Genomic DNA, 24,760 nt, shown 5'->3' with positions numbered 1-24,760 from the left:
TAAGAGCCATGCGGCAAATTTGAAAGGTGAAAGGGAAAGGTGACAGGTTGGTCTAATGTTAGTTGCAAGTGCAGGAACATCCCCTTCCCTTGACACCAAGTGCTTCATTTCCAAACATGAGTTGAATGTAAAAATGAGCAAGATGTCGAATTCATTCAAAGCTATTATTGCTTATTAGACCACATAGGATACAGGCAAGTGCTGAAGGGGACAGACATCAAGACATCTGCCGTAGAGGTCAGCAGTGATGACATTAGATAGGAATGCTAATTCAACCGGTAAAAAGGGGGAGGCGGGCGGGGGCGCGCCTGCCCCCCAGAATGTTGGTCGTTGCGCCTCTGCCTGGGAGTGTCAAGCAAGTCCTTAAATCAAAAAGGTGTGTGGGGGGAGGGGGGTCACTTGTTTCCAGTGAGGTAGAGCAGCACAGCGTTGGCCACGTCCAGGGTCTCGTCTTTCACCAGCACAATGTCGTAAGAGTCCAGGTACGATTGCTTCCTCTCCTCCACCTGAACAACAGCAGCAGCAGCAGCATCAAAATGAAGCCCGCATGACTGATTTGTGGAATATTTATGATTTGGTGTCACCTTGTCGTTGAGGAAGCCAATCTTGAGGATGTTCTCCATGTCGTGCACACCGTCGGCCATGCTTAGGTCGCCCAGGGAGTCTCCCAGCAGGAGCACATTGGGTCGGGCTCGCAGCTCCTGGAAGTGACCCGTGTTGAGCAGGGCGCCCTCCCGCTTGTTGTAGATGTGGATCAGCTCGCCCTTGAACGCCTTCAGCACCCCCTGACGGGAGGGAGGGAGGGAGGAAGCCACATGGGGTTTCATCTCAAGTCTCAAATTTCAATCCAATCATGTCCAAAACAGAAAATGCTCACGCGCTCCAGCCCATACTCACAGCCTGGTCAAAGTCCATGTAATTGGAGAAGACGTTGACGTTGGGGTAGAAGACCCCCGCCTGGCGGATGACCTCCTCCAGGATGTCTCCGATGCCGGCCGAGAAGATGAGCAGTGGGATGCTGTGTTGGTGCAGGTGCGAAAAGAACAGCGGGTAGCCCTCCCTGCAAAAGTGACCCGCATTCACAATTATGATGATCCCAAAGTCTTGTCTTCATTTATAGCAACATACGATAGCGGAGCGCCACTGACCTGAGCTTGGCGTCGGACTCTTGCACCACGGCGGCCAGCTGATCCTTCCTGATTTTCTGCTGTACCAGCAGCTCGTGCGCTTTGGTCCACCTTTTGATGGCAAGCACGCGGACGACGCGTGAGCGCTTTTTCGGCAGGTCGACGGCCGGCGTTTTGTTGGTGAGCGTGCGAGCAACTCACCACTCCACCATGAGCGGCAGCTTCTCAGCAATGGAGCGCGACGAGTCGATCTCGATGGGGTAGTACGTGTTCAACAGATGCTTCAACTGAGGTCATACAGAAACACTGTTTAACATCCCGTTACACATTTACGAAGATTAAAAAAACCATCAAATTGATGGGTTTCGCTATTCACAGTGCTGATTGTATTTCAGCCATGACAGGCGACAAAATGTGTATTTTGTGGTTTGAGAAAATGCAGAGGAAGAAAGAGTCACAAAACTTGAATCCGTCATCATGGCTTTAAAAAGTACACAAATGCAGCAGCGGGGCGTCACATTACAAGGCAAGCTCATGTTTTCAATGACGCGTCTGTGAACTTTCGACCCACCTCTGCTTTGCATTCTTGAGAGATAAGTTTGCTGTTGTCGAGAATATCTGCACACAAGTACGCAAAACCATTCGTTCATCTGCTTTTACTTCCATTTATTCCTGACATGCACACTTACTGTGACAGGTGGGACATCTTTTGCCATTGAACGCAAATCTCGTGAGAGTCATGTCAAAGTCTGAGATCACCTATTAGAAAACACACGTGAGGAATACCGAGGGAGAAAAGCCACTTCATAAACCATTTTGTAGTCATTTAACAACAGTCATTATTTTGGTTGTTGTGGTACTAATTGGATTTGCCAAGTGGTGAGTGGTGTACCTAATGTTGTGTCCCGTGGTGCTGTCTGACCTGTAAGGTGTTTGAACCCGCCTGCAGCATGGACTGGAGGATCTCCTGGACTCTCTGAGGGTCCCTCGTGCACACAGAGGGGTTGGACAGTTCGGGGATCTGAAGAGCAAAATCAATCGGCCATGATTGGAGGCATCGCCATATTCCTTGGCGGGATAAAGCGATACAAACAGAAAATGTCATTGTTAACTTTTTTTAACTATCACAATGCAGTCGCTAGGTCCAAACGTGAAAGAGTTCAATCGCGGTTTAGCCTTCCGATAGCATGAGGCTAGCTCACGACTACATTGAGTACATTGAGTCACATTTATTATCTTACGACTACACTGGGTACATTGAGTCACATTCATTATTTTACGACTACAACGAGTCCATTGAGTCACATTCATTCCAGGCACCACGTAAAGCATTTTAGCTCAACTTGCCATGCTCACAAATCTGTGTGTGTGAGACGAACGACACGGTTGAGTTGGAAGAAAAGCGTGCGGTCGGTGCGGAAGTGCCGGGCCGTTACGTTTCGGGGATCGGGAGACTTGACGTGTTGCCTTTGGCATTTCAGATATAGAGTCGGAATCATGAAAACTCATACACCAGTTTACTGCTGCGAGTATAACACTTGCTGCTGTAGCACATAAACAAAAACTGCTACGAAGATTCACGGGCTGTCTTACGTTTTGTGTTGCGAGATGTGTGACGATAAGGCAGAGTTGGAGGATTTACGAGCTGGTGAACAGCCATTGAAGGTGGCACGGCTACTTGCGTAACACCCTGTGTGCAACTCCTCTCGCTCCTACGGGAAACAAGTTGAACGTTCCTTTCTTTCCTGTTTTTTTATATGTATGTATGTATATATATATATATATATATATATATATATATATATATATATATATATATATATATATATATATATATATATATATATATATATATATATATATATATATATATATATATATATATATATATATATATATATATATATATATATATATATATATATATATACACACACACACACACACACACACACACACACACACACACACACACACACATATATATATATATATATATACACATACACACACATACATACATATACGTTTGTTTGTGAAACCAAAAACCGCCACTGAGTCCTAATTACATTTATAGGATGTCTGAGTTTGTTCTCCATGACTGACATAACAAAACCTTGTTTGCTGTATTTTATTGAAACTGGAACCATACTTTAGAAAGCAAAATCAAAGTGCAGCAACGTCTCCAGAACCCTTTAAGACTAACAAATGAATGGGGACAAAAATACTCTTTTGGCGCAAAAGGAATGACTGGCTTTGTAAGACATTTGTCAGACAAGTAGAATGCCTTCATTGCATCTTGAAGGAAATATAACAAGAAATGCAGACCAAATGCCAAGCTTGTCTAAGACAGGAAATTAAACAATGTCTCGTTCGCGCGTCTGCTATCGTGGAGGCTGCACAAAAGCGGTTATGGCACTCAAAGTGTTGACATGAACAGAGATTGTCACAGTGTTAACAAATGGAACCCAGCCTCCATCTGAGAACAAGCCACGGAGGAATGTCAAATATATACGTATAGAAACAGCTTTGTTATTTATATACAGACAGACAAACATCATCTCATCAGGATAGGATTTCATTGTCGCCACACTTATTAACATACATTCAGTGCATCCGTTCATACGACTCACGGCTTCCCCAAAAGTGGCTGACGACAACAGAACACTGCGTTCGCTTTGGTGAGAGCGAGGCGCGTTCCACTGCAGCAGCACGTTACGAACAAACGAAATAAATGGGTGGCGCGGTCATGGATTGGGACTCTACCGTGCGGACGAGCACACGAGAGAACTTCAAAAGCAGCCGTTTAGGAAGCCTCATTTCCAGAGCGGCACCAGTTTCGGCGTTTACGCTGTGGCAACAAACAAAAAATAAGGAATCCGTCTCAAATTCCACATGTTGTTTTACGCTTGTTTCACCAAATTAAAAGGAAGTGTACTGCAAAAAATTCTAAGCTGTCAATCATCTGACCACACTTTTCTTTCTTTTTTTTATGCCTGGTCCTAACACGTGCGGCACCTCTTTCTCTCATCCACATATGGATCAACTGAGGCTAATGGAAGTCAGGAAAGGTGCCAGACTGGGTACTGACGCTCGGTAAGAAGTAGTCGTTGGAATGAATCCACAAATCAAATGTGTAGATACGACACTTGCCACCAATTGGTCACTCCAATGGAATGCATTGAATATTCTTTCCCCCGTCCCGTCCAGTCTTAGCTAAAGAATAAAAGCTGTCACCGGAATGCAGATGCCGACCTTTCAAAGAAATGAAGCGATCCGAAGAGCCTGGCTCGGCTGGGCTCGGCCCGGCCCGGCTCGGCCCGGCCCGGCCCGGCCCGGCTCGGCTCGGCCCGGCCCGGCCCGGCCGTTCAGCACTCGATCTGCGACTGCAGCTGCCGGCGCAGGGTGAGCGTGCGGCGGTGCAGCTGCTGCATCTGCTGCATGCGGTCCCGCTGGCGCGCCAGGTTCTGCGGCATGGGGTAGCGCTGGCAGCCGTACAGGAAGCGGTAGGGCACGCGCACGTGGCAGGCGGTGGCGCGGCACCGCGGTTGCGGCATGGGCGGCAGCAGCATCCAGCGCCTGCGCTCGGCGCAGTAGCGGTAGGCCTCCTTGCGGTACTGCTTGTCCACGTCGTCGCTGTTCTTCCAGCCGCCGATGATGAAGACGTCGTCGTCAAAGTGGCAGATGGCGGCGCCCTCGATGCTGGTCACCTCGGGCGGCAGGCTCTCCAGGATCTCGTCGGGGACGCGGGCGCCGATCTTCTGGCGGGCCACCTCGTCCCGCATGTCGTAGCTCTTGGGGCAGCAGGAGGCCGTGTGGTAGAAGTTGGTGGCGGCCACGGCCATCTGGAAGACGCAGTAGTTGTCCACCAGCGGCAGCGAGTCCACGTCCTGCCACTGGTGGCTGTCGGTGTCGTAGCGGGTGGTCACCGTCTTCAGCCCGTCGTCTTTGTCCGTGTCGACGGGCGTGCGCGCCGTCACGTAAACGTAGCGGTCCTCCACGCTCACCGCCTTGACGTCGCGCAGGATCTTGGGCGCCGACTCCAGGTTGTGCCACTTGTCCTGCTCGGGCTCGTACACGCTGACGTCCTTGAAGCCCGGGCTGAAGTTGCCGTGGCCGCCGATGCTGTAGAGGATGTCCTTGATGCGGGTCAGGCCGAAGGAGTGCTTGCGGGTGGTCAGGTTGCTCACCTGCTCCCAGGTGTTGTAGTTGGGGTTGTAGCGCTCCACCGTCTTGGCGAAGCCCGGCTCCATGGAGCCGGCCACGTACACGTGCGAGTCGGTGGCGGCGATGGCGTGGCCGTCCAGGTGGTTGTGGATGTGCGGGAGGTTGACCCAGCGGTCCTCGTAGACAAAGTAGCCCACGCACTCGCTCAAGTAGTCGCCGCCCTCCGACACGCCGCCCACCACCATGATGACGTCCATGTTCTGGCCGAAGCGCGGCTGGAAGGACGCCACGAAGGAGGACCACAGCTCCAGGTCGGCCAAGTTGACGTTCTCAAAGCGGATGGCGTAACCCTCCAGCGCCTCCGACACCAGGCGCAGGCACGCCTCGTTGGACGCCACCATGCGCTCGTTCTTGACCACCCGCGTCAGGTAAGTGGGCTTGATCTGGGGCAGTCTGAGCAGCCGGAAGAGCTCCTCAAAGTAGCCGCCGCGCTCTTCGGGCATCTTCTGCACCCACTTGAGCACGGCTTCGAAGAGCACCTCCTCCGAGTCCACCGTAATCTGGTCGTCCGACAGCCAGTTGCGCACCAGGTGGAAGGGCAGCGTGTAGAACTCCTCGTCCTGGATCACCTTGTGGAAGTTGCGGCGGATCATGTCGGCCGCTCGCAGGGCCAGCTGGTCCAAGGTGTACATGTGCGCCAGGCTGTGCACGGCCACGCAGTTGGTCAGGCTCAGCTTCTTCTTCAGGAACTCTCCGCAGAAGTCCTTCAGCTGCACCAGTAAGAACCTGGGTATAAAGGGGAGGGAGGGAGGGGGAGAGAGAGAGAGAGAGAGAGAGAGAGAGAGAGAGAGAGAGAGGTCAAAGGTTTGAGAGCCACTAGCCTAAACGCACTAACGTCAGTCACTTAGTTACTGAGATCGAATTCTCTGCTTGGCATGCACAAACTTGGTCAATAAAGCTGATTGTAAGAGAGAAGCGCTCGGTACCTGTCAGCTAGCTCCAGGACTTCATGCACGTTGCAGGTGCTGACGCGAATCTCCCCGGTGTACATGTACTGGATGACGCTCTCCACCGTCTCTGCGTCGGGCCCGGTCTCCGAGCTCCACTCCTTCATGTCCACCCGGCCCGACACCGACTCGGAGAACTGTCCGCTCAGAAGCGGCGTGAAGTAGTAGGTGGCGGCGGCCAACACCGAGCGATGGGCCGCGAACTCGCACGTCTGGACGCCGCCGGCCGCCGCGCCGCTGCTGCTGAAGGCGAGCGTGACGTCGCAGAACAAGCCTTGCTTGCGCTGCTCGTTCTGCCGCCGCGACAACTCCGAGCAGTGGGAGGACGACGCAAAGTCCTCGGCCTCCTCCGCGTCGCCATCCGCGGCCAGGGAGCTCGGCGTGCCGCAAACGCTACTGCTACCACCGCCACTATTGCCGCTACTCCGGGGCGAGTCCTCCGGGTTGGGAGCCGCCGCTGCCATTCTGCTCTCCGGTGGCCAGAAGACGGGTTCAAAGAAAAAGAAAAGAAAAAAAGGAAGCCAACTCGTAGAATCAAGGGACTACAGGTCCAACCGAGCGCCACATTGAAGCAAGCACTCACGCCTCCATTTGCGGAAGTCGGCCGGTCGGCCGCCGCAGCCGCCGCCGCCGCCGCGGAAATGCTACCAAACTAGCTAAGAACAACGCAGACTTGTTTATGTAGCCATTGAGTTTCACCACCATATAATTGTTCCCTCCCGTGGCACGCTCGCGAACTGTACATTGGGGACGATAGCTCGTCAGTCCGCTTCCCACCATTCGCCAGCATCAACGCAAAGCGAGCGCCCACCAAAAGCAGCCCGGGCGACTCGGCTTGAGTCAACGAGCTAGCTGCTAGCGGCTGACTCTGAGCCTGACAGAAAGCGACCTGCGCAGTGCGAGAAAGGCGTCAGCGGGCCACTTCCGGCTCGACAGTGACACCCGGAAGCTCATATTGATATCGGCTTCATTCATTCATTCATTCATTCTGCAGCAGATTTCAACTCATCTAGGTTCATCATATTCACCGTTGTGACACTACCGCTTGTACATATCGCGATATCCCAGGCATTCCAAGTGCGTGACGTCACTGAGCACCTTCTACTCCGCTTTCGTCGAAATGTCCAATATAAAGCACACGCAATCAAGAAAACCACTTATCACGCAGTCAACTTTAATAACACATATATGGGCAAACAGTACCGTCAGTATAGAGGCACGCCACAGAAGCATTGCAATAACAGTGCTGTTATTAAACGATCCTAAATCGATATCCTTGTACTACAGTCATTCGTACTCCATTATTTGGGTGCACTTATTTTACCTGGGGATGACATTTGCCGATAAATGGTCCCTTTTGCAACAAACAGCCAAGGCGTGGACAAGTAGTTTTACTTGGCTGTTTTCTTTTGGATGAACCCATCTACAGTAAACATTAAAAATGAAAATTAAAAAAAAAAGCGACTATATCTACAGTGTGTGATCACAATATTATTGCACTACTCGGTCACCCTGTGTAACAAGCTCGAGATGAAAATGACCATCATAAAATGCCACATGGAATGGAGCTGCACAGAGGCGTGACAGACAACATGAGGTGTTAAACTTTGTCACCAGTCAGGACTGGGTATGTCTTCACAGTGTCTAATCTCAAACTAGTTCAAAGATATGCTAAACCTTCACATGTCCTACATGGACATGTGCTCCGGCAGCACGTAGGAGATGTCATCCCAAGGGTGACGATACAAGCCCTGCCTTAGCCTCTTCTGATCCAGGTAGTGTCCTAAAAAGAGGCTTTTGTTATCAATCATGTTTGTCAGAAGTCACACTTTCAACTTGACTTTGCGCACCGATGAATCCCATGCTGCGACCCAAAACGAAGATGCCGTTCAGCGCTCCGATTTCTACAAACTCGTCCGCTTCATCCCTGCCAAAATAAACGACTTGATTTGAGGGGGGGAAACATTGGGGAACGGCAGGGTGATCTAAAATTTGCTGTTGCGATCTTTGGCCACCTCGGTGGAGGTCATTGACTACCTGGTAAATCCGCCGCAGGTTCTGAGCAGGTCCACAAAGGCCACACCGATGAAGCCGTCCACATTCAGGATCAAGTTGGGTTTCTGACACAAACGCACAGGAAGTCAACGAGGGTCAAATTGCGAAAAGGGCTTCTTACTTTTGAAGTGGTGATCTTCTCCACGTCCAGAGCGTAATCCAGCAGCTGTGTGGAGGGGAAGTGCTGCTTCACAAAGTCCTTCAAGATCTGGACTCGCATGTCAGGATTGTTAATCTGAGATACATAGATCACGCAAAATATGACAGAGGAAGGAAGCGGCGCAAGCCTCGTGGACGCAAGGCGCAAGCCTCGTGGACGCAAGGCGCAAGCCTCGTGGACGCAAGGCGCAAGCCTCGTGGACGCAAGGCGCAAGCCTCGTGGACGCAAGGCGCAAGCCTCGTGGACGCAAGGCGCAAGCCTCGTGGACGCAAGGCGCAAGCCTCGTGGACGCAAGGCGCAAGCCTCGTGGACGCAAGGCGCCGCCCGGCCCGCCGCCTTTGACTTACAGACTTGACCCTGTGGCCGATGCCCATGATGAGCTTGCCGTCCTTCTTCATTTTGTTGACAAACTCCATGGGCAGCAGGCCGCTGTCGAAGGCCTTGCTGAACTGTTTGGCCGCGGCATCCAAGGCGCCTCCGAAGCGGTCGCCCTGTCAAAGAAAGGAGCCAGAGAATGATTGGAGAAAGCACTTAGCTAGCGAGCAGAGCAGAGCAGAGCAGAGCACGTCTTACGATGGTGAGCAGGCCAGAGGTGAGGCTGGAGATCAGATCTTTGCCGGCTCGGGCGCACACGATGGTGTTATGGGCGCCGGATACGGCCGGACCGTGATCGGCCGTCACCATGAGACACATCTCGATGAACTGGCAGGCGTATCTGGGTAGCCTGGAGAAAAGAGAGCCAGCGGATGGATGGATGGATGGATGGATTGATGGGATCACCCGCCGGAGATCATCTCAAGGGTTGGGTGAGAATGCAGACCTCCTCTGGAACCATAGAAGCCCCAGAGTGCCCCCCAGGCCAATTTCCGACTTGAAGACCTCCGTGATGGGCATGCCGGCGTAGATGAGTTCCTGCCCCCTCTCGTCGCAAATGCTGGTCATAAAGGACGCCGGTTTGCGGATGAGACCCAGCTCCTGGGGAGCAAGCAACCCCATTGTGTGTGAAAAGCATTCAACGTGAGCCAAGAGATAGAATAGAAAGATGACTCACTCGTGCCCAGGAGTAATCCATGGGGACTGTGGGAGGGGGCAGCTCCGGTGCTGGCTGGATGACTCCTTTGCCCACCAGGTCGTCATATACAGACCTGCGCGGATGGAATATTGACTTGATGGACAATAACTCGCCCAGCCGGGTTTAGCAGACCCTCAAAAACGGCATCATTTTTCTTGAAAGACTCATAAGTCACTTCCAGTACATGTTGGGCGAGAGCTACGTTTTTTCGTAGGTCAAACGCACCGCCGTGACAGGGCTCCTGCGTTTTGTGGGGCAGCCATTTTTTTTGTACCGCTAAAATAAACCCGAATGAAAAGTCACTTCTACTGACTTAATGATCTCTCCCAGCTCATCAAAGCTCTTGGGCACGAAGGCACCGGCCTCCTTCAGAGCTTTGTTCTTGGCCACCGCCGTCTCCGAAGCTTGATTAGCGCACGCCCCCGCGTGGCCGAACTGGACCTGAGGTAGGCGTAGAAGGAAAACACCACGACGACACAAATTCAAATCATTCAAATCGATCGTCGGCAGTGTAGCTTTTACCTCCGAGGCGAACATGGTAGCGCAAGTTCCGATGCACCAGCACACCACGGGCTTGGTGATCCTGCCTTCCCGGATGCCCTGGCAGATCTTGTACTCCTCGGTGCCGCCGATCTAGGGCACAGCGGCCAATCAGGACGCTCCTCGGATTACATTCGCCCAGAGCCGGGCCGTCGGCCAATCCGGACGCTCCTCGGATGACGTTTCCCCAGAGTCGGGCCGTCGGACAGCTCACCTCGCCCAGCACGACGATCATCTTGACTCCGGGGGTGTCCTGGTAGCGCAGAACGTGATCGGTGAAGACGGAGCCCGGGTATCTGTGGAACCGTCCGCAGTCAGTACATTTCACGGAAATGTTTCCGGACAGGAAAATGCAGCTTGCCGCTATGGGCACGTCCATCAATGCCATTTTCACGTCGTAAAATATCCAATAGGGTAGACTTTGACTTACCTGTCCCCGCCAATGGCCACGCCTTCAAACACGCCATCGGTGGTGCGCGAAATGATGTTGTTGAGCTCGTTGGACATGCCGCCCGAGCGCGAGACGTACGCCACGCTGCCCGGCCGGTACAGCTTGGAGGCCAGGATGTTGTCCAGCATGCCCCCGGTGTTGCCGATCTTGAAGCAGCCCGGTTTGATGCCGCCCACCTGCGCGAGGGAGGGAGGGAGGGAGAAGTGAAGGAAAACTGCACTTTCAATCGGCGTATCCTTTATTAATGACGAAATCCCAAGTTGAAAAGAGAAGACAGCGGGACTCACAGTCGCCGGTCCGATGATGGTGATGCCCTTCTCGTCGGCTCTCCGAATGATCTTCCTGGTGTGCGCTTCGGGGATTCCCTCTGCTATGATGGCGATGGTGTGAATCTGAAAGAAAAAAAGAAAAATGTGCATGAAGTCATTGGTTTACGTGGAGGGCAGATGGAATGCATTACCTGCGGGTACTGCATGGTCTCCATGGTGCTGTCAAAGGCTGAACGCAAGGACGCGAAGCTGATGAGCACGTCCACGTCCGGGTGCTTCTTCATGGCGTCGGCCATGTTTTTGTACACCGGGAGGAGGATCTCTTTATGACCCCAGTAGAACTTCTGCTTGTGGTCTCCGCTGGAAGAGAAGACGGGCGGGGCTCTCTGAGAACTGCTCCATCACCTGCAAATGGCTGGGCGCGGCGCGGCGCGGCGCGGCGCTCACGTGAAGGGGTAGACCATGGCCGCCACGGAGGGCTCGTCTCTGGAGCAGACGTAGTCAAAGTCCAGCATGCCCTGCACGGCCCGCGTCTGCATGCCCCACACCATGGACTTGGTGTGCTTGCTGAACAGCGTGCTCGCCTTGACTGCAAGGTACAAATGTTTATGGTCTCCATACCCGAATGAATGGGAAAGTGCGCATCCGTGCCAATGAATGCTCTGTGTGTCTCCCCCCCCCCCCATGAGCTGGCAAAGGCTCCGGCTCCCTCGTGACCCAAAAGAAAACAATGGGGACGGACGGACGGACTTGGGTCGGATTGTCTTTCACGTTCCAGTGAGTGAAGACTGCAAAGTGCTTCAAATGCCTGAAGAGGGAGCTAAAAGGCCTGATGAAATGCCGACAACCCACATGCCGCGAACGTTCACTCGTATATGAAGCAAGCGGCGAGAGTGCATTTTCTCACCTACAGGAGCGGCACTTTTGGTATTCTTTGCCGGCGAGCCCTCGGCTTTACCTCTGTTGTCCGAGAAGGAGGCGGTGCGAGTGGACGCCGGGGTCTGAAAGCGGAAACTCGACATGAATGTCATGTTGACGTGACTGGCTGTTTTCCACGTTGACCAGTCGTTTCTTTGTGAACATCAGCGACACAACTTTGTTTCATTTTCGCATTTCCACAGTGAAAAGCGAGCTCTCAGACAAAAGAGCCACAGGACGAGGACAAAGCGCTGCGGCGCGGCGTCATACCGACGTGCTGCCGCTGGAGTTGAGCAGGAAATTGGCAGTGTGGGCGGCGACGGGAGGCTGGTTGGGGATAGGCCGGTGACCCAGCGCCATGCCTACGATGGCAGTCATGTGGGTTTCGGTGCCAAAGACGTGGATGGGGATCCCGGTGGTCTTCCCTGTCAGGCAGGCAGGCAGGCAGGCAGGCAGTCAGTCAGTCAGGCGGGCAATCAAATGACATTTGTGTCTATTTGGACTCAAATGGGAATCTCACCAACTTCTCCCATCACCCGGAGACCCTCCTGGTAATTTGGGCCCCCGCGCCTGACGAAAATGGCCACTTGGTGCTCCTTGAGCGGCACCTGGTAGTCTCGGATGGCTCGAACGATTCCCTGACGCCGTGCCATAACGTTAGCGAGTTGCGATTTAGCGGGACACGCCTGCGTTCTTACCTTGAACGTCGCCGCCACGTTGGTGAAGTTGGCGATGCTCCCGCCGATGATCAAGACTTTGCCTGGGAAAGCAAATAAAGACAGGAAGTATGACGGACGGAGCGACGGAGGGACGGAGCGACGGAGGGACGGACGTTACCGTCCGGGTGCTTCTCCCTGGTCATGAGCGAGAGGATGGTCTTGGCGTAGTCGTAGGTCTGCTGCTCGCTCGGCGCCCCCGAGTACTCGCCGTAGTTTGCCAGCTCGTCCACGCCGCCCAGGTCGCAGATGGTGTCGCTGTGAGAGCAGAGAGAGGAAGGGAATGAGCCCTTTTTACGGAAGTTGCGCTTGAGGACGATGCCCGCCGCTCGTTGAACACATGAACCAATTTGGGTCTGAGCGAAGACCTTTGATTGGCTACCTGTACACGACAGAGGCTCCGCCCCCCGCCACCATGGTCCAGATCCGCCCCTGCGGGTTGAGCAGGGTCAGTTTGAGGCTGGCGCCGCTCTTGGCGTCCAGGTCGGCGATGTAGGCCTCCTGCGAGACAGAAAAAAAGAAAACCATTGGCGTGGGAAGGTGGCCTGCAAAAATCGTTGCAATCGTGCTCCATTTTGCCAGGCAGACGCAGAAACACAGGCGCGTGCACGGCCGCGCACACACATCTGGCGCCTGGGAGGGAAAACACTAAAGGTGCTCGCAGTCCCCCTCTAGCGAGCCAATTAGAACATCCGTCTGCCGCCGGCGCCGGCTGAATCCGTCTGAGACCAACGAGCCCCACAGCACGACAGCTGCCGGTGCCGAGAGCTACTCGAAAAATCCATTAGATTGATTTCATTCACAGAGTGTCTGTAATGTGACATCGGTTGAAATGACCTCAGGGTAGGCCTCCCTGCCAAAAGGCGGCGGGAACTCCACATCGCCCCACTTGGCCTTGCAGATGTAGTCGGCCGTGGCGTCGATCTTGGCCGCCATGTCCAGCACGAAGACGCCATCTTTGGTGACCACTGCGGCGAGAGGGGGAACAGAAAAGGTGACGCGGCCTCTTACGCTGGCAGCATGCGTGGAGGACTTGAAAGCGGCGCCAGCCAATTACTGACATCAAATAGCAAGCGCATCAAATATTGATGACATTCCTTTGGCTTTGAAATCTGGTGTCACAATGTTGTCATGTTTTGCAAAAGGTAATGAAGTCAGGCTGACTCTCGTACAAATATCAAATGAATAGCACACCTACCTAGTGGGTTGATCTCCAGGTACGTGAAGAACAGATCCTCATATAGGTTGAAAAGGCCCACAATGAACTGGGCCAGGACCCTGACAACATCATCATCATCATATCACTAGAAATAATGTTATCAAATTCAATTATGGTGAAAGTGTGTGACGTATGTATGCGCAGTCACAGGGCGTCACGGTCAGAACCAGCCGGAGTGACTCACTTTCCCAAGTGTGCTTGGAATGGAAAAAGACTATGTGAGTGAAAAGATGGCTGGCCGGGGTTGCTTGTTTGAGTGTGCCTGCGTGCGCGCGCGCGTGCGTGCGTGCGCTCCGTCAATGTCAGCCAAGACAGTGAAACGCAGCCGGAATGAGAGTGCTTCTGGACAGACGGACAAGAAGTGGGTGGGGGAGGGCGCACCAGTGGTGGTGGAAGGGACAGCCATCAAAATAAATGGACGTGCTGTGAATACATGGACGCAGCCTTGAAGGAACAAGGCTTGGGGGCAGGAAGGAAGCAAAGGAAAGACTGTCATTTGGCTAATGGAAAGCTCGCTCTCTCTCTCTCTCTCTCTTTCGCTCGCTCGCACCCACCCCACCCCCGTCACAGCGCTGAGGCCTTCAATACTCGAGTAGCGTTGCGCAGGCTCAATGCTGTTGTCAGTCTCTCGGGCTTCCATTTATTGTTGAGTGAAAAATAAAAGTGTGTTTGGAAAAGACTCTTTGGTCAACAACTCACAGCCTCTTGTCGTTGGGGACGTGGGCCAGCAGTCGCTTGCTCACCGAGCCCTCGCAGATCTTGTCGTCCACGCCCACCAGCAACTTGTTGGCCTTGGCGTCCACGTCGCCCACGTCCACACCGCCCTGGTGGTGGAACAGCACGTGGTCGCCCTCGCGGCTGGCGTAGATGCACACGTAGAACTCCTCCTCCTGGATGGATGGATGGATGGATGGATGGATGGATGGATGGATGGATGGATGGATGGATGGATGGATGGATGGATGGATGGACGGACGGACGGACGGACGGCAAGCGTCATCAATGACGGTTCCTCCGCGGAGCGCCAGCAAAAACGGAACCGCTTGACGCTCCGGCCAACCTCGTCCACTCAAGTTTGGCGCGAGGGCCGACTTACCTGCTTGTGAGGGACAAAGGGTTCGATGAGGAAGTTCTTGAGAACGCCTTTGGCTTTTCCCACCTGAGGATGAACACAGGTGACAATGCAAGTTGAGCAAAGCGCTCCATTGTCTGTGGTCCCCATTCCTGCCGGCAAAGAAAGTCAAAGGCCGCTCCGAAGAGCAGCGCTGCAGATTTGCGGCTGGGGGAATGTCGTCGTTTCTGGCTCCAGGCGAAGGCAGCTCATTTGGCATTTGCGTTAAGAGGCTGACAGGCGCTCAGGGTAGGGTAGGGTAGGCAGCGCTTTTACCACAAGGGACCGGCGGGGAGCAGCCAGCCGGAAAGGAAATACAGCAACGCGAGCAAGCGAGGCAGGACTTGCCATTTTGACGAGTGACGAATAAAGGAAGGTGGGGAATACAGGTGGGAATTTATTTCAAATTGTACGCCGCAGCAAACTCCGGAAGCCATCATCAACCACATTAATGAGCTGACAGATCTCAACATGAAAATAACAAGACCCTCTTATGACTGCGCTCAGAATACATCAATTGGTTCAATACATCATACGACTGAAATAGTATGACCGCTTATTGTCCGTAAATATTACTAGCTCCGAAGCGACTCAAATGCTTACTTGATTGACCAAAGTCAACAAGCTGCAATGGGGCGGCTTCATCTATCTTGCTTTGCACCTGGCTCACATCACGTCATATGGGATGAAATGCACGCAGTGGACGCAGACACTCTTGTTGACTGCTTTATGGCGCACGGAAGCTCAAAGCAGCGTCTTCTGAGGAAAAACGGCGTCAGAGTGACGACGGATGATGCGCGTCGCAGTTCCGCTTGACGGCATCGATAGACTGCTCGGTGGGAGGAAGCAACATGCGGCTTGTCCCCCCGGCAGAGACACAAAATGGAGGCTGAAGGAGAGGCCAGCCAAATGATAGCTAGCTAGCTAGCTAGCTAGCACCAGCCAAATGACTCACTGGCCAAAGTGCGCTCTGCGGATGACGTACCGTGGTCTCCTTCATGAGGCGGGCCTTCAGCCACTCCCTGACGCCGTTCAAGTCCAGGTTGACGCCGACCAGGCCCAGCTTGCCCCGCCTCTTGATCAGCTGGTCCGGCTTCACCACCAGCCTCTGCACAAGAAGCCAAATGTCGTTTGCGATACAATAGAATGCCTTGATTGGCATTCTACAACAGCACGAGGTGGGTGTTGCCCTTCATAAAAACACGTGCGGGTGAGTAATAAGACCGACACCGAGTGTGCAAATAGGAACGACGCCCTGCCAAAATCCAGATGGTCCTCGCAAAAGAAACGCATGACGCAAGGTGGAAATGTGTCATTTCCTGGATGGCTGACATGCAAAAAAAAAAAAGAACCCATCAACTAACTTCATGCTCATCTCCAGTATATTTGTGACCCGAACGAAGCTTGTTCCTCACACATCACATTGGCTGGCTTATTCTGCAGGATTGTGCTATCCTTCACTGGAGGAGAGGGAGGGAGCCACTCTTGCTCCCATGACTTATGACAGTGCAGCCATTACAATCTGAGCCCTCGCCAGTGAGGAGGAGGAGGAGGAGGAGGAGGAGGAGGTGGAGGAGGGTGAGCCCCGACAGACGGCCAAAGTTAATGCAATTTCCCAATCGATGCTTGCGCGCCACATCTCTCTCTGGCTCTCCCTTTTCCATCTCATCTGCCCTCCGCATCACCATCATACCTGAAGTCTAATTCAATTGACCTTCCATTAAAGTAACTCATGCCAGCAATGCTACAGCAGCACGACGTGACACGCGTGAACAAAAGTATCGGGACACACTTTTGGGCTTTACGGCGCAACACCCTACGCAGTACCGTATCGAATTTCCTTTCCACCCCGCACTCCGTGATGTCAGCTAACGAGCTCTCTGCCCTTTCGGAAAAAAATCGGCCACTTCAGAAATCAACCAACCTCCGTGAGCAGCCAGGTGTGCTCCAGCGCCAGACGGTCCAGGTCCGTCTCGGGGGTGACGTTAGCATAGCGGAAGCGGTTCTGGACGGTCGCCGAGGTGCAGATGTGTTTGTAGAGGAACTCTTTGCCCGTTTGCTCCGAGATGGCTTTGGCCGACATGGTGGCTACGTCGGGATGGATGAACACAAGGCAGCTTTGGCAAAGGAAGCAGACTACATCAAATCAGCTACACATTTACCGCACTGATAACATAAGGGGCAATTATTTACCACTCGCCTTATTGTCCTCTAATAGCAACAGCGCACGGGCGCGCACAGGCAAGTATAATAAAAGGTTAAGCGCCATTTTGTTTGCTTGCAATTTTCCAATCAAATCAAATAACGCAATGCAAATGATTCAAAAAAGGCCGACGTAGAGGCCGTCCGCTGCACTCTACCTAACTTCTTCTTCGTGCTTTATTTCTATACCTATTGCCACAATGAAAGCTTCAACCGTGCAGGGGAGGTTTTTGTTGCATTCTGAAATGTCAAACGTGTGGGGGGGGGGGGAAATAGTAACAAGCACTCTTAAGCCTGTTGCCTCCCCCTTTGATCATGCATGACTGATAGAGGATTCGGTTCTCTTAAAATACAGTCATACTTTGTGAGCATATTGTACAGCGTTTAGGACGTTCACCTTGTGAGGTTACACTTTACAGTGTTGATTTGATATCGCTCAAGCACAAGTCATTTGATTGTGAGTCATAGAGGCTGGATATCTTCCAACTAAAGATGGCCTTTGCGTTTCCCGAGCCTCTCCGCTGAAAGGTGCACGCACGCACATTAGTGCAAAAATGTCAGCCGCTGATATCAAAGCCCACGGAGGATCTGCTCAGCCTTCATTTCACTGAAAGGCCCACTGTTCAAAAAGGGAGTTATTAAGAGAGCAGCTCAACATGAATGATGATCACTTTGCTGGAGTCACTGCTGCGTCACTAACAACACTGTAGCAGGAAAAGATGGAAACAGTTTGCTCTGGAACAACAACCATCCTTGGTTCAATACATCACTGGCTTTGATTAGAAAGCTGCACAATTTGGGCTGCTGATGATCAATGTGTGATACCGACCATTGTCTAAAAAAGGCATGATGGATGACCAGATTCGAGACCAATACTGAGAGAAACACGAGTATACTAAATGAAAAAGGAATTTAACTGATGAGAAAAAATATCACAAGTGTTGTCATTGTAATTTGGGATTTAACAAGAACGCTATCGCAGTCCATTCTTTAGTTTGAATATTCTAAAAGTCGTTTTAAATGACTGGTCAAATTCAAGAGAGAAGCCCAGGAAAGTTGACATTACAATTCAAATTTTCCAATGAATGAATGGATATTTGACGACGGTCTCTGACGTCATACTAGTTGGACTCGTTTCATCTTTGCCCAAAGCGGATAAAAAACAACAACTTGGCGTTTAAGTACTAAAAAGATACGAACCTACCTTGTGTTAAGATTAGTCCTGCAAATGGGATTCAAGCGAGATTTTAACGCGAAGATTGTGTCAGTTTCCTCCGCAGGTGCGCTTTCGTCTTAAGTGGGAACCAAGCAAGTGGTACCGGAGAGAGAGAAGCGGCTTGCACTGACTTTTGTCTTCCGCCTCTCATCTGCCGTGGTCGTCTCTGGCTTCTGATTGGCTCGTCCCGTACCGTGCTGTACTGATGCATTCACTGACTGTTGGGTACAAATAAAAAAGTCCCAAAATCCCATCGTTTGTGGAAGGGACTTTTATGGACAAAACTGCAATATTTGCTCAATTCCAGACAAATAGAACACATGGGGTAAATTCAAATGCAGATCGCAAATAGTTTCTTAATATAAATGCGTTCGTGTCTAAGAGAAAATGGGAAATTCAGGGGCTATTGAACGTTTCATGACTGTCTTCCCGTGGCTCCCACACGCCACTCTCACCAACCGGGAGGGAACAATAGACAATGATTGGTCGACAGGCTTATCTACACGCTGTACCCAATCATAAGAGTTGTTGTAAAGGACAGCTTCCAATTGACCCACATCTGGTGAGATGGGGTTATTGAGCTCCGATGACTAATTCAATATTTGCCCTTGCCCTGGGTGGGGTTTGGCAGACCTAACCTGCAACTACTCATTGTTCTACCGTTTACGTAGTACGTAGTATTGGATTCAAGTGGTTATTTCTAACGCCTTAGTGTGGAGTGACATCTGCTGGTCACGTACTCAAATACAGAAGAGTAGAATTGCTGGAGCCACACGATTGATTTTTATTGGGTGTACAAAACAAGTGCAAAAATAGTGCTTCATAAAGAGCTACATAGACAAAGTTGGAGTTCCAAAACAAAAAAAAGGCAAAGGTTACGTGGAAATGCAAATTCATTGATCAAAGTCGCATAAACGATTCAGATTCACAGCGTTGTTTTAAGTGCAAGCAGCCGGGGTGGAAAGAAAAATGCCAAGCGTCTCCCTCTTCAGCTAGGACGTTTGTCTAAAAAGGTCTGCCACTGATGTGCGAGCAGCTCGAGTGTACTAGATTGAAGCCATAGTGAGCTATATGAACTTGACTGAAGGCATTTTGGGTCGTGCAAAATGGGGAGGGGAGGCACAAAAATTCTGGCTAGCTACATTTGAAGCCCTTGAACTCCTATTTTGGAATACGTCAGTTATCGCACGCAACGCTTCCTTCATGTGTTCACAAGATGGCGCAGCTCTTCTTCTTCTTGGAATCTTTTTTGCCCTGCTCGTGGGATAGGCCCCTGCGCTTGTAGAAGCTGGAGAAGCACGCCGCCGCGCACATGGGCTCTTTGAGCTCCAGCATCCACCTCCCCTCGCCGTAAAAGCGCAGCGAGCCGAGCTCCAAGTCGGTGACGGGTTCCACGCGTTGTAACACCAGGATCTCCAACAGGTCCAGACCCGTTTGGACCGCCGCCACGCCCTCCGCGCAACCCAGGGTGACGTGGGCACGGCTGCCCGTCGGCAAGGAGGCGGCGCCAGGGACGGAGGGCTCCGCCTCCTTTTCGGCGTCGGCCGGCCACAGCACCAGTTGCTCCTCCGTGAGGCTGACGCGGGCGCCGAAGGTGCGAGGCGTGACAAAAAGCGCGCTCACGGTCAGATCGAACACGGAGCTGTAAAACTCAGAGACTGCCTGAAAGTAGAAAAAGGGGCGGGAGGAAACCATCAGTAGCCCATGACCGCTGTGCTGCCATTGTTTCTTTCACAGACTGTCGACTCCCGAAAAAAAAAACTCAACAGGTGGCAAGCAGTAGGGGCTCTGGAGCCAAATTCATTGTTGATACAGAAAACAGGCAAATGTTGGCTCATATGTGACATATTTGGCCACAAAGGACGCAAACGGGGGAGGTAACATTCCAGTAACTTCCATCTATCCCCCCCAAAAAAAACAAAAATAGTTTTAATCCTACATGAATTTGTACGCACGCCAACAAGGGTGTGTGTGTGTGTGTGTGTGGGGGGGGGGGGGACTTACTGGTTTCTGGGCATATTCTTTGGCTCCCTCTGCCTTCCCATAGTCACAAAACTTGGTGGTGCAGTGGAAGCTTCCTTTGCTTTTGAAGTATTGCTCTAGAGGAACTTCTTGCCCTTCATTCACAGACACTGCAAAGACATGGAAAAATGAGTCAGGGCCAGTGGAACACGGCTAGAGGTTTTTTTTTTGGTTTTTTTTTTTTGGGACGAGGGCTGCACGATACGTGGAAAACATGCAATTACATTCTTAGTAACCAAACAATTTTTTTTCCCACGCATCAAAAATTAGCAAGCCGAGTGTATTCTTAGCTCATTCATCGGATGGCGGCTCACTCACAGCCAACAGCGTTCTTCTTGACGCCGTCCAGCGCCGTCAGAAAGTCGTTGCCTGCGGCCCTGAGCCGGTCCTGCGCGGGGGTGAGCAGGAACCAGCCGAAGAATAGCGGCAGGCGCACTTCATCCAGTTGGCGCTTCACGGCAGCGACGGCGGCCGGCTTGCGGCCGGCCAGCTTGGCGAGCCGCGCAATGTCGGTGCTCCATTCCGTGCGCGGCTCCAGGAAGATGGCGACCATGCCGTGCTCCCGAGCCATCTCGCCCAGGCGGGCCAGCCGCTCCTGGGTGTGGTTGGTGTCGTCCACCACCACCAGCGCCGAGGCGGCGTCGACGCAGCAGGCCACCACCGCCTCGTCGAGGGCCTTGTGCACATCCGTGCCGCGGTCCCCGTTGTCGGCGTAGTCGTCGGCGCAGAAAACGGAGCAGCGGTCCTTGTAGGCGTCGGCCAACGCTCGGGACAAGAAGGTCTTGCCGCTTCCCGGAAGGCCTCTGATGACCACCAGGGTGCGAGAGGTACGCAGTGCGTTTTTGGTCTTCTCGTGTTTCAGGATGGGGAACGCCAGGGAGTCGGCAGAGGGAACCGTCGCCTCCTTATCGGGCACGGCCTCACTCGACTCAGCCGACTTGGCACTTACTTCCAGCTCATCTTCCTTCTTGGGCTCAGCTGGGCGTGCCGTTTCAGCTTCATTCCCCTCCTTCTGCACAGAGACTTCGGCTAGCTTCTCCGTGGATGCTTCTGTTTTCTCCCCACCATTTTGTGTCAGAGCTTCCTTGACAACTTCTTCCTGAATCTTCTCTGAGCTTGGAGGCTGCGGTTCTTGAGACTGCTCTGGCGGCGCAGGCGCTTCCTGGGTTGGCGGCGCAGCTTCTGGAACCGGCTCAGACACTTCTGGCAGAGCGACAGGCACCGGTGGCTCAGCTTCGGGGCTATTACGGTGCAAGTGAGCTCGGATAGGCGCGGCGGTGTTGGTTCCGGACGCATTGCCGCCGCCGCCGCTGTTCACCACAGGCGGCTCCTTCTCCTCCCCCTCGGCAGCTGCTGGCTTCTCAGGCTCTGCAGACGCTTCCAACTGTGTCACAACCGCCGCTGCCGCTGCCGCCACCTCCTGTTGCGGATTCTCCAACATGTCGGGAACTTCAGCGTTGTTTTCAGGGTCCATTTTTGGCTTGAGAGGGTCACTATGTTACATTAACATGCACCCTAAACGCAGCAAAAGAAAGAATTCATTTCAGATTTTTAACAGCCAAACTAACAGGCAGTAAAAAGACTAATGTAAACAGTAATAGTATCAAGTGCTACTACACAAAACAGAAAAATGTTAACAGAGACTAAGCAGACAAAATGCAGTTGATTTGTCTCTATTCGATGATAATGTTAGGCACCTGGCGTCAGACTGAACAGCGCCGTCTAGCGAACGAGTGGCAACCATTTGGATTCTTCACAATTTATGCTTCATTTACCAGATGTGCGAACGTGTCGTGTCACGAGTCGGAAAAGCTTCCTCAAAACTACATTGACCAAAAAAAAACGACGCGCAAGTGTCTCACCAGAAAGGGCACAAAAACGAACATTTTCCGTGTTAGTTTCCGTAAAGATGCCAACAGCTGTTGTGTGGGTGACGCGGTGAAACAACTCGCGTTGTGCTTCAAGCTAAAAAAAAAAAGCCCGTTAATTTGAAAGAAGAGAACATTAAACTTGTTTAAACCGTGTGAAATCATGCATTTAAAATTAAGAGAAAAAGTAAGAGGGCGGAGGCTAACATGGCACACAAACAATTAACAAGCCAAACACGCGGATTTTCAGTAAGCTATCATCCTCGTCTGTGCGTAGCGAGCTTTTCCTCCCCAAAATACGTCCCATCGCCATGAAAAATAGACGTCCGTAAGCTCTACAATGTTCGCCGATCAAACTTACCAGCATTCGGTGGGGATTCTTACCACGCGCTCCTCTTGGAGTACAACGACAAGCTAACCTGCTTGCACGCCACGCTGACGTCCACGCGCCGCTTCTCTTCTTCAAGGCACGCACGGCGGCGGGGACGCGCACGTTGGGCGGGGCCCACGGGCACGCCCTTCACGGACCGGAAGTGGGATCAAATCAAACTGTGGTCAAATGAGACCGTATTGGGTTTTTTTTTCCAACTGACTCAATCTAAAAGAAACAATGACGACGTTAAAGTTTAAAAATAACGAATGCCAATGGTACAATCATCCTAATACGCTCATTGTGCAATGTTACCATTGAAGAGCATCAGGTAACCTCAAGAGGTCGTTTCAATAACCTCAAGAGGTCGTTTCAATATTAACCCTAAGCGTTAGAATATACCCTAAGCATTTTCATTTCAAATGAAAAACTAGCCAAATAACGTAACAAACACCACATCATACTGTGTCTTCTTTCGTCTGTCGTACTGTTTTTATTCTTGTGCTTTTTAAAACTAAATAACTACAAATCTAATTCAATGATATGTGTCAGTGTCCTATAGGCTCTTAAGTATTACATGTGCGGGTTCCGTGGGGGCACGGGCAGGCGTTTTGGCCCGCTTGCTTGGTTGTCTTTGAGGGTCTTTGGGTGAAAGACACGGGGGCTTCTGCTGGTTCCAGAAGTCGGCGCAGTCATCCAGGTATGTGAGGCAGCCCTGGATGACGTCCTGCAGTTGCTTGCCGTTTCTCGTCTTGCTTTTCACCAAGGCTGCAGATCAACGGGGACATATGCATTTGGCTTTTAATTTATAAAAAAACAACAATTTTTTTTTTTTTTTAAATGGTGAAAATAAAAAAACGTACCTTCATCCTTTAACAAGTTCTCCAGATACTTCCTGTCCTCGTAAAACTCCCCCAGGTATTTCTTGCTCTTCTTCTCTGTCTCAGAGGCGTGTGGCTTCTTGGCTGCTGTCATCTGCTGCGTGAGATTGTTTGTGTCAAATCATAATAAGTACAGAGATAGCAAGTTGATGTGATTACCTCCGCATCTTTTTGCAGCATGTCTGCTTTAACCTTCTGTATGACGGCAGGAGGAACTGAGTAGACAAAAGCATTGAGACAGCGCTCTCAGGCGCATTACACACTCCCATCTTTAGTGTAGGTCACATACCAGTGACGGCGTTCTCAATGGCTTCCTGCGCTTTCTGAATGCCCAGCTGGAACTCGTGGACTTGAGGGCGCAGCTTCAGCCCTTGGTGGTAAAACACTAGCGCAAATTCAAATTCCCCCAAGCAGTACAAAGCCTCGGCCTTCTGGTACAAGCCCTCATTTAAATAAAGAAATAATGATTGTATCATTTGTTCCACACAATTGTTTAGTGTGATGTCAAAAACGCATACCTCAAAAAAGGAGTGGTCTTCTTGAAGTGAAGCTTCGGCGTCCCTCAGGGCTTTTTCGTATTGACCCATCTTTAGGTAGCACTTGGAGCGACCCACAAAGCAGTCTTTGCCTTCAGGTTTGAGTGTCAGAGCCTGTTACATCGTATATAATATACACTTAGGGGAGAATTGGTGATTGCGGATTTGAATTTCAGGGTTCAAGAATTTCAATTTCAATTGAAATTCTCGCTGAAAATGCTAGCAGTTTCCAGCAACTCAGTCGGGAAAAAGTTTTGGTTTAGAATTTGACCGGCTTTTATTTATGCTAAATTTTGAAAAGTTCTTTAACATGTAAGCACTCACTCACCGTGCTGTAGCTTTCGACTGCTTTTTCACACTCTCCCTTGAGCAGCAACCAGTCACCATCCGCCATTAAAGTGGCGAAAACACCTTTCGCCTTCGGACTTTTACACTCAGACTCTGTTTCAGACATTGCTTACCAATAGAATTTTGCCAAAAGAAAAAAAGACAAAGGCAGCAAGAAGCGCCTCACTGGCTCGGTAACCTGGCAACCGCGGGAACAAATAAGAGCAACGGCGCCCCCTCCCGGCTGGCTGGAAAATGTGTGGAAACGCAGATTTTCTCACTCGACACTCACGACACCACATTAGGTACACTTGCCTCATTTGAGCCTACGAGAGTTTGGAGTTAACTTCAGGTACAATAATTATGACTACATATAAACGTATTGCATATATCGTCTTTCTAAATCTTATTTTAAATTCGCCTCTCCACTTTTTTGAGCATTAGAAGTTACTGTACTTACTAAGTAAATGCAAACTATCTAGTTCCCCTAGTATGAGTCAGCGCCGATCCACCCCCCGCACCCAAA

General features: G+C 51.5%; 5 protein-coding genes across 16 annotated transcripts; all 5 read right to left on the bottom strand.

Annotated features, from left to right (window-relative positions):
* Nucleotides 1-150: 150 nt before the first annotated feature.
* LOC148384718 (7-methylguanosine phosphate-specific 5'-nucleotidase-like) lies at nucleotides 151-2,859 on the bottom strand. 6 transcript variants are annotated; one of them, XM_088356595.1, is made up of 9 exons: nucleotides 2,721-2,859; nucleotides 2,050-2,148; nucleotides 1,817-1,886; nucleotides 1,699-1,745; nucleotides 1,329-1,414; nucleotides 1,149-1,238; nucleotides 898-1,060; nucleotides 585-785; nucleotides 151-506 (listed from the first exon to the last, which is right to left on the bottom strand). In XM_088356595.1, the coding sequence occupies exons 2-9, from the start codon at nucleotides 2,077-2,079 to the stop codon at nucleotides 396-398; spliced, it is 798 nt and encodes a 265-aa protein (XP_088212721.1). In that variant the 5' UTR covers nucleotides 2,080-2,148; nucleotides 2,721-2,859; the 3' UTR covers nucleotides 151-395. The 6 variants fall into 6 exon arrangements, with proteins under 6 accessions (XP_088212721.1, XP_088212720.1, XP_088212722.1 ...); XM_088356594.1 differs by having other exon boundaries at nucleotides 2,050-2,195; nucleotides 2,721-2,836; XM_088356596.1 differs by lacking the exon at nucleotides 2,721-2,859 and adding an exon at nucleotides 2,475-2,633 and having other exon boundaries at nucleotides 2,020-2,148.
* Nucleotides 2,860-3,244: 385 nt separating this feature from the next.
* Nucleotides 3,245-7,344, bottom strand: klhl11 (kelch-like family member 11). 2 transcript variants are annotated; one of them, XM_088357325.1, is made up of 3 exons: nucleotides 6,281-7,344; nucleotides 5,318-6,080; nucleotides 4,653-5,252 (listed from the first exon to the last, which is right to left on the bottom strand). In XM_088357325.1, exons 1-3 carry the CDS (start codon nucleotides 6,763-6,765, stop codon nucleotides 4,800-4,802), a joined length of 1,701 nt encoding a protein of 566 aa, XP_088213451.1. In that variant the 5' UTR covers nucleotides 6,766-7,344; the 3' UTR covers nucleotides 4,653-4,799. The 2 variants fall into 2 exon arrangements, with proteins under 2 accessions (XP_088213450.1, XP_088213451.1); XM_088357324.1 differs by having other exon boundaries at nucleotides 3,245-6,080; nucleotides 6,281-7,343.
* A 114-nt stretch (nucleotides 7,345-7,458) lies between these two features.
* On the bottom strand, nucleotides 7,459-18,395 carry aclya (ATP citrate lyase a). 3 transcript variants are annotated; one of them, XM_088357323.1, is made up of 28 exons: nucleotides 18,219-18,395; nucleotides 16,737-16,948; nucleotides 15,798-15,920; nucleotides 14,798-14,860; nucleotides 14,401-14,591; nucleotides 13,681-13,760; nucleotides 13,320-13,450; nucleotides 12,865-12,983; nucleotides 12,604-12,740; nucleotides 12,465-12,526; nucleotides 12,287-12,404; nucleotides 12,037-12,191; nucleotides 11,756-11,849; nucleotides 11,296-11,437; nucleotides 11,040-11,208; nucleotides 10,867-10,971; nucleotides 10,559-10,755; nucleotides 10,343-10,424; nucleotides 10,111-10,221; nucleotides 9,902-10,029; nucleotides 9,568-9,661; nucleotides 9,337-9,491; nucleotides 9,090-9,240; nucleotides 8,864-9,007; nucleotides 8,478-8,591; nucleotides 8,339-8,421; nucleotides 8,152-8,228; nucleotides 7,459-8,084 (listed from the first exon to the last, which is right to left on the bottom strand). In XM_088357323.1, the coding sequence occupies exons 2-28, from the start codon at nucleotides 16,893-16,895 to the stop codon at nucleotides 7,990-7,992; spliced, it is 3,279 nt and encodes a 1,092-aa protein (XP_088213449.1). In that variant the 5' UTR covers nucleotides 16,896-16,948; nucleotides 18,219-18,395; the 3' UTR covers nucleotides 7,459-7,989. The 3 variants fall into 3 exon arrangements, with proteins under 3 accessions (XP_088213449.1, XP_088213446.1, XP_088213448.1); XM_088357320.1 differs by having other exon boundaries at nucleotides 16,737-16,929; XM_088357322.1 differs by having other exon boundaries at nucleotides 16,737-16,900.
* A 595-nt stretch (nucleotides 18,396-18,990) lies between these two features.
* cnp (2'',3''-cyclic nucleotide 3'' phosphodiesterase) lies at nucleotides 18,991-22,633 on the bottom strand. The gene is made up of 4 exons (XM_088357326.1): nucleotides 22,482-22,633; nucleotides 20,571-21,767; nucleotides 20,235-20,362; nucleotides 18,991-19,892 (listed from the first exon to the last, which is right to left on the bottom strand). Exons 2-4 carry the CDS (start codon nucleotides 21,724-21,726, stop codon nucleotides 19,440-19,442), a joined length of 1,737 nt encoding a protein of 578 aa, XP_088213452.1. The 5' UTR covers nucleotides 21,727-21,767; nucleotides 22,482-22,633; the 3' UTR covers nucleotides 18,991-19,439.
* A 335-nt stretch (nucleotides 22,634-22,968) lies between these two features.
* odad4 (outer dynein arm docking complex subunit 4) lies at nucleotides 22,969-24,741 on the bottom strand. 4 transcript variants are annotated; one of them, XM_088357461.1, is made up of 6 exons: nucleotides 24,236-24,741; nucleotides 23,890-24,021; nucleotides 23,661-23,814; nucleotides 23,531-23,586; nucleotides 23,354-23,468; nucleotides 22,969-23,258 (listed from the first exon to the last, which is right to left on the bottom strand). In XM_088357461.1, the coding sequence occupies exons 1-6, from the start codon at nucleotides 24,359-24,361 to the stop codon at nucleotides 23,047-23,049; spliced, it is 795 nt and encodes a 264-aa protein (XP_088213587.1). In that variant the 5' UTR covers nucleotides 24,362-24,741; the 3' UTR covers nucleotides 22,969-23,046. The 4 variants fall into 4 exon arrangements, with proteins under 4 accessions (XP_088213587.1, XP_088213588.1, XP_088213585.1 ...); XM_088357462.1 differs by having other exon boundaries at nucleotides 23,661-23,799; XM_088357459.1 differs by having other exon boundaries at nucleotides 23,661-24,021.
* Nucleotides 24,742-24,760: the final 19 nt, after the last annotated feature.

This window comes from Syngnathus floridae, chromosome 17, assembly GCF_059516105.1.
Source record: "Syngnathus floridae isolate MCC-2025c chromosome 17, RoL_Sflo_1.0, whole genome shotgun sequence".
In the NCBI taxonomy this organism is placed as follows: domain Eukaryota; kingdom Metazoa; phylum Chordata; class Actinopteri; order Syngnathiformes; family Syngnathidae; genus Syngnathus; species Syngnathus floridae.
This window is presented reverse-complemented; position numbering and strand designations above follow the sequence as displayed.

Excerpts from the sequence above, each read along its gene's own strand:
- klhl11 (XM_088357324.1), bottom strand. The coding sequence starts at position 6,765 with ATGGCAGCGGCGGCTCCCAACCCGGAGGACTCGCCCCGGAGTAGCGGC. Across the intron at positions 6,081-6,280 it reads GTCCTGGAGCTAGCTGACAG|GTTCTTACTGGTGCAGCTGA; the intron begins GTACCGAGCGCT and ends CTTTATACCCAG.
- aclya (XM_088357323.1), bottom strand. The coding sequence starts at position 16,895 with ATGTCGGCCAAAGCCATCTCGGAGCAAACGGGCAAAGAGTTCCTCTAC. Across the intron at positions 12,984-13,319 it reads GCAGGGAGGCCTACCCTGAG|GAGGCCTACATCGCCGACCT; the intron begins GTCATTTCAACC and ends TCTGTCTCGCAG. Across the intron at positions 9,241-9,336 it reads CTTCTATGGTTCCAGAGGAG|GCTACCCAGATACGCCTGCC; the intron begins GTCTGCATTCTC and ends TCTTTTCTCCAG.
- cnp (XM_088357326.1), bottom strand. The coding sequence starts at position 21,726 with ATGGACCCTGAAAACAACGCTGAAGTTCCCGACATGTTGGAGAATCCG. Across the intron at positions 20,363-20,570 it reads CAAGAAGAACGCTGTTGGCT|TGTCTGTGAATGAAGGGCAA; the intron begins GTGAGTGAGCCG and ends ATGTCTTTGCAG. Across the intron at positions 19,893-20,234 it reads AAGAATATGCCCAGAAACCA|GCAGTCTCTGAGTTTTACAG; the intron begins GTAAGTCCCCCC and ends TTCTACTTTCAG.
- odad4 (XM_088357459.1), bottom strand. The coding sequence starts at position 24,361 with ATGTCTGAAACAGAGTCTGAGTGTAAAAGTCCGAAGGCGAAAGGTGTT. Across the intron at positions 24,022-24,235 it reads CAGTCGAAAGCTACAGCACG|GCTCTGACACTCAAACCTGA; the intron begins GTGAGTGAGTGC and ends ACGATGTAACAG. Across the intron at positions 23,259-23,353 it reads GAACTTGTTAAAGGATGAAG|CCTTGGTGAAAAGCAAGACG; the intron begins GTACGTTTTTTT and ends GTTGATCTGCAG.
- LOC148384718 (XM_088356593.1), bottom strand. The coding sequence starts at position 2,603 with ATGCCAAAGGCAACACGTCAAGTCTCCCGATCCCCGAAACGTAACGGC. Across the intron at positions 1,887-2,049 it reads CGGGTTCAAACACCTTACAG|GTGATCTCAGACTTTGACAT; the intron begins GTCAGACAGCAC and ends GTTTTCTAATAG. Across the intron at positions 1,061-1,148 it reads GAGTCCGACGCCAAGCTCAG|GGAGGGCTACCCGCTGTTCT; the intron begins GTCAGTGGCGCT and ends TCACTTTTGCAG.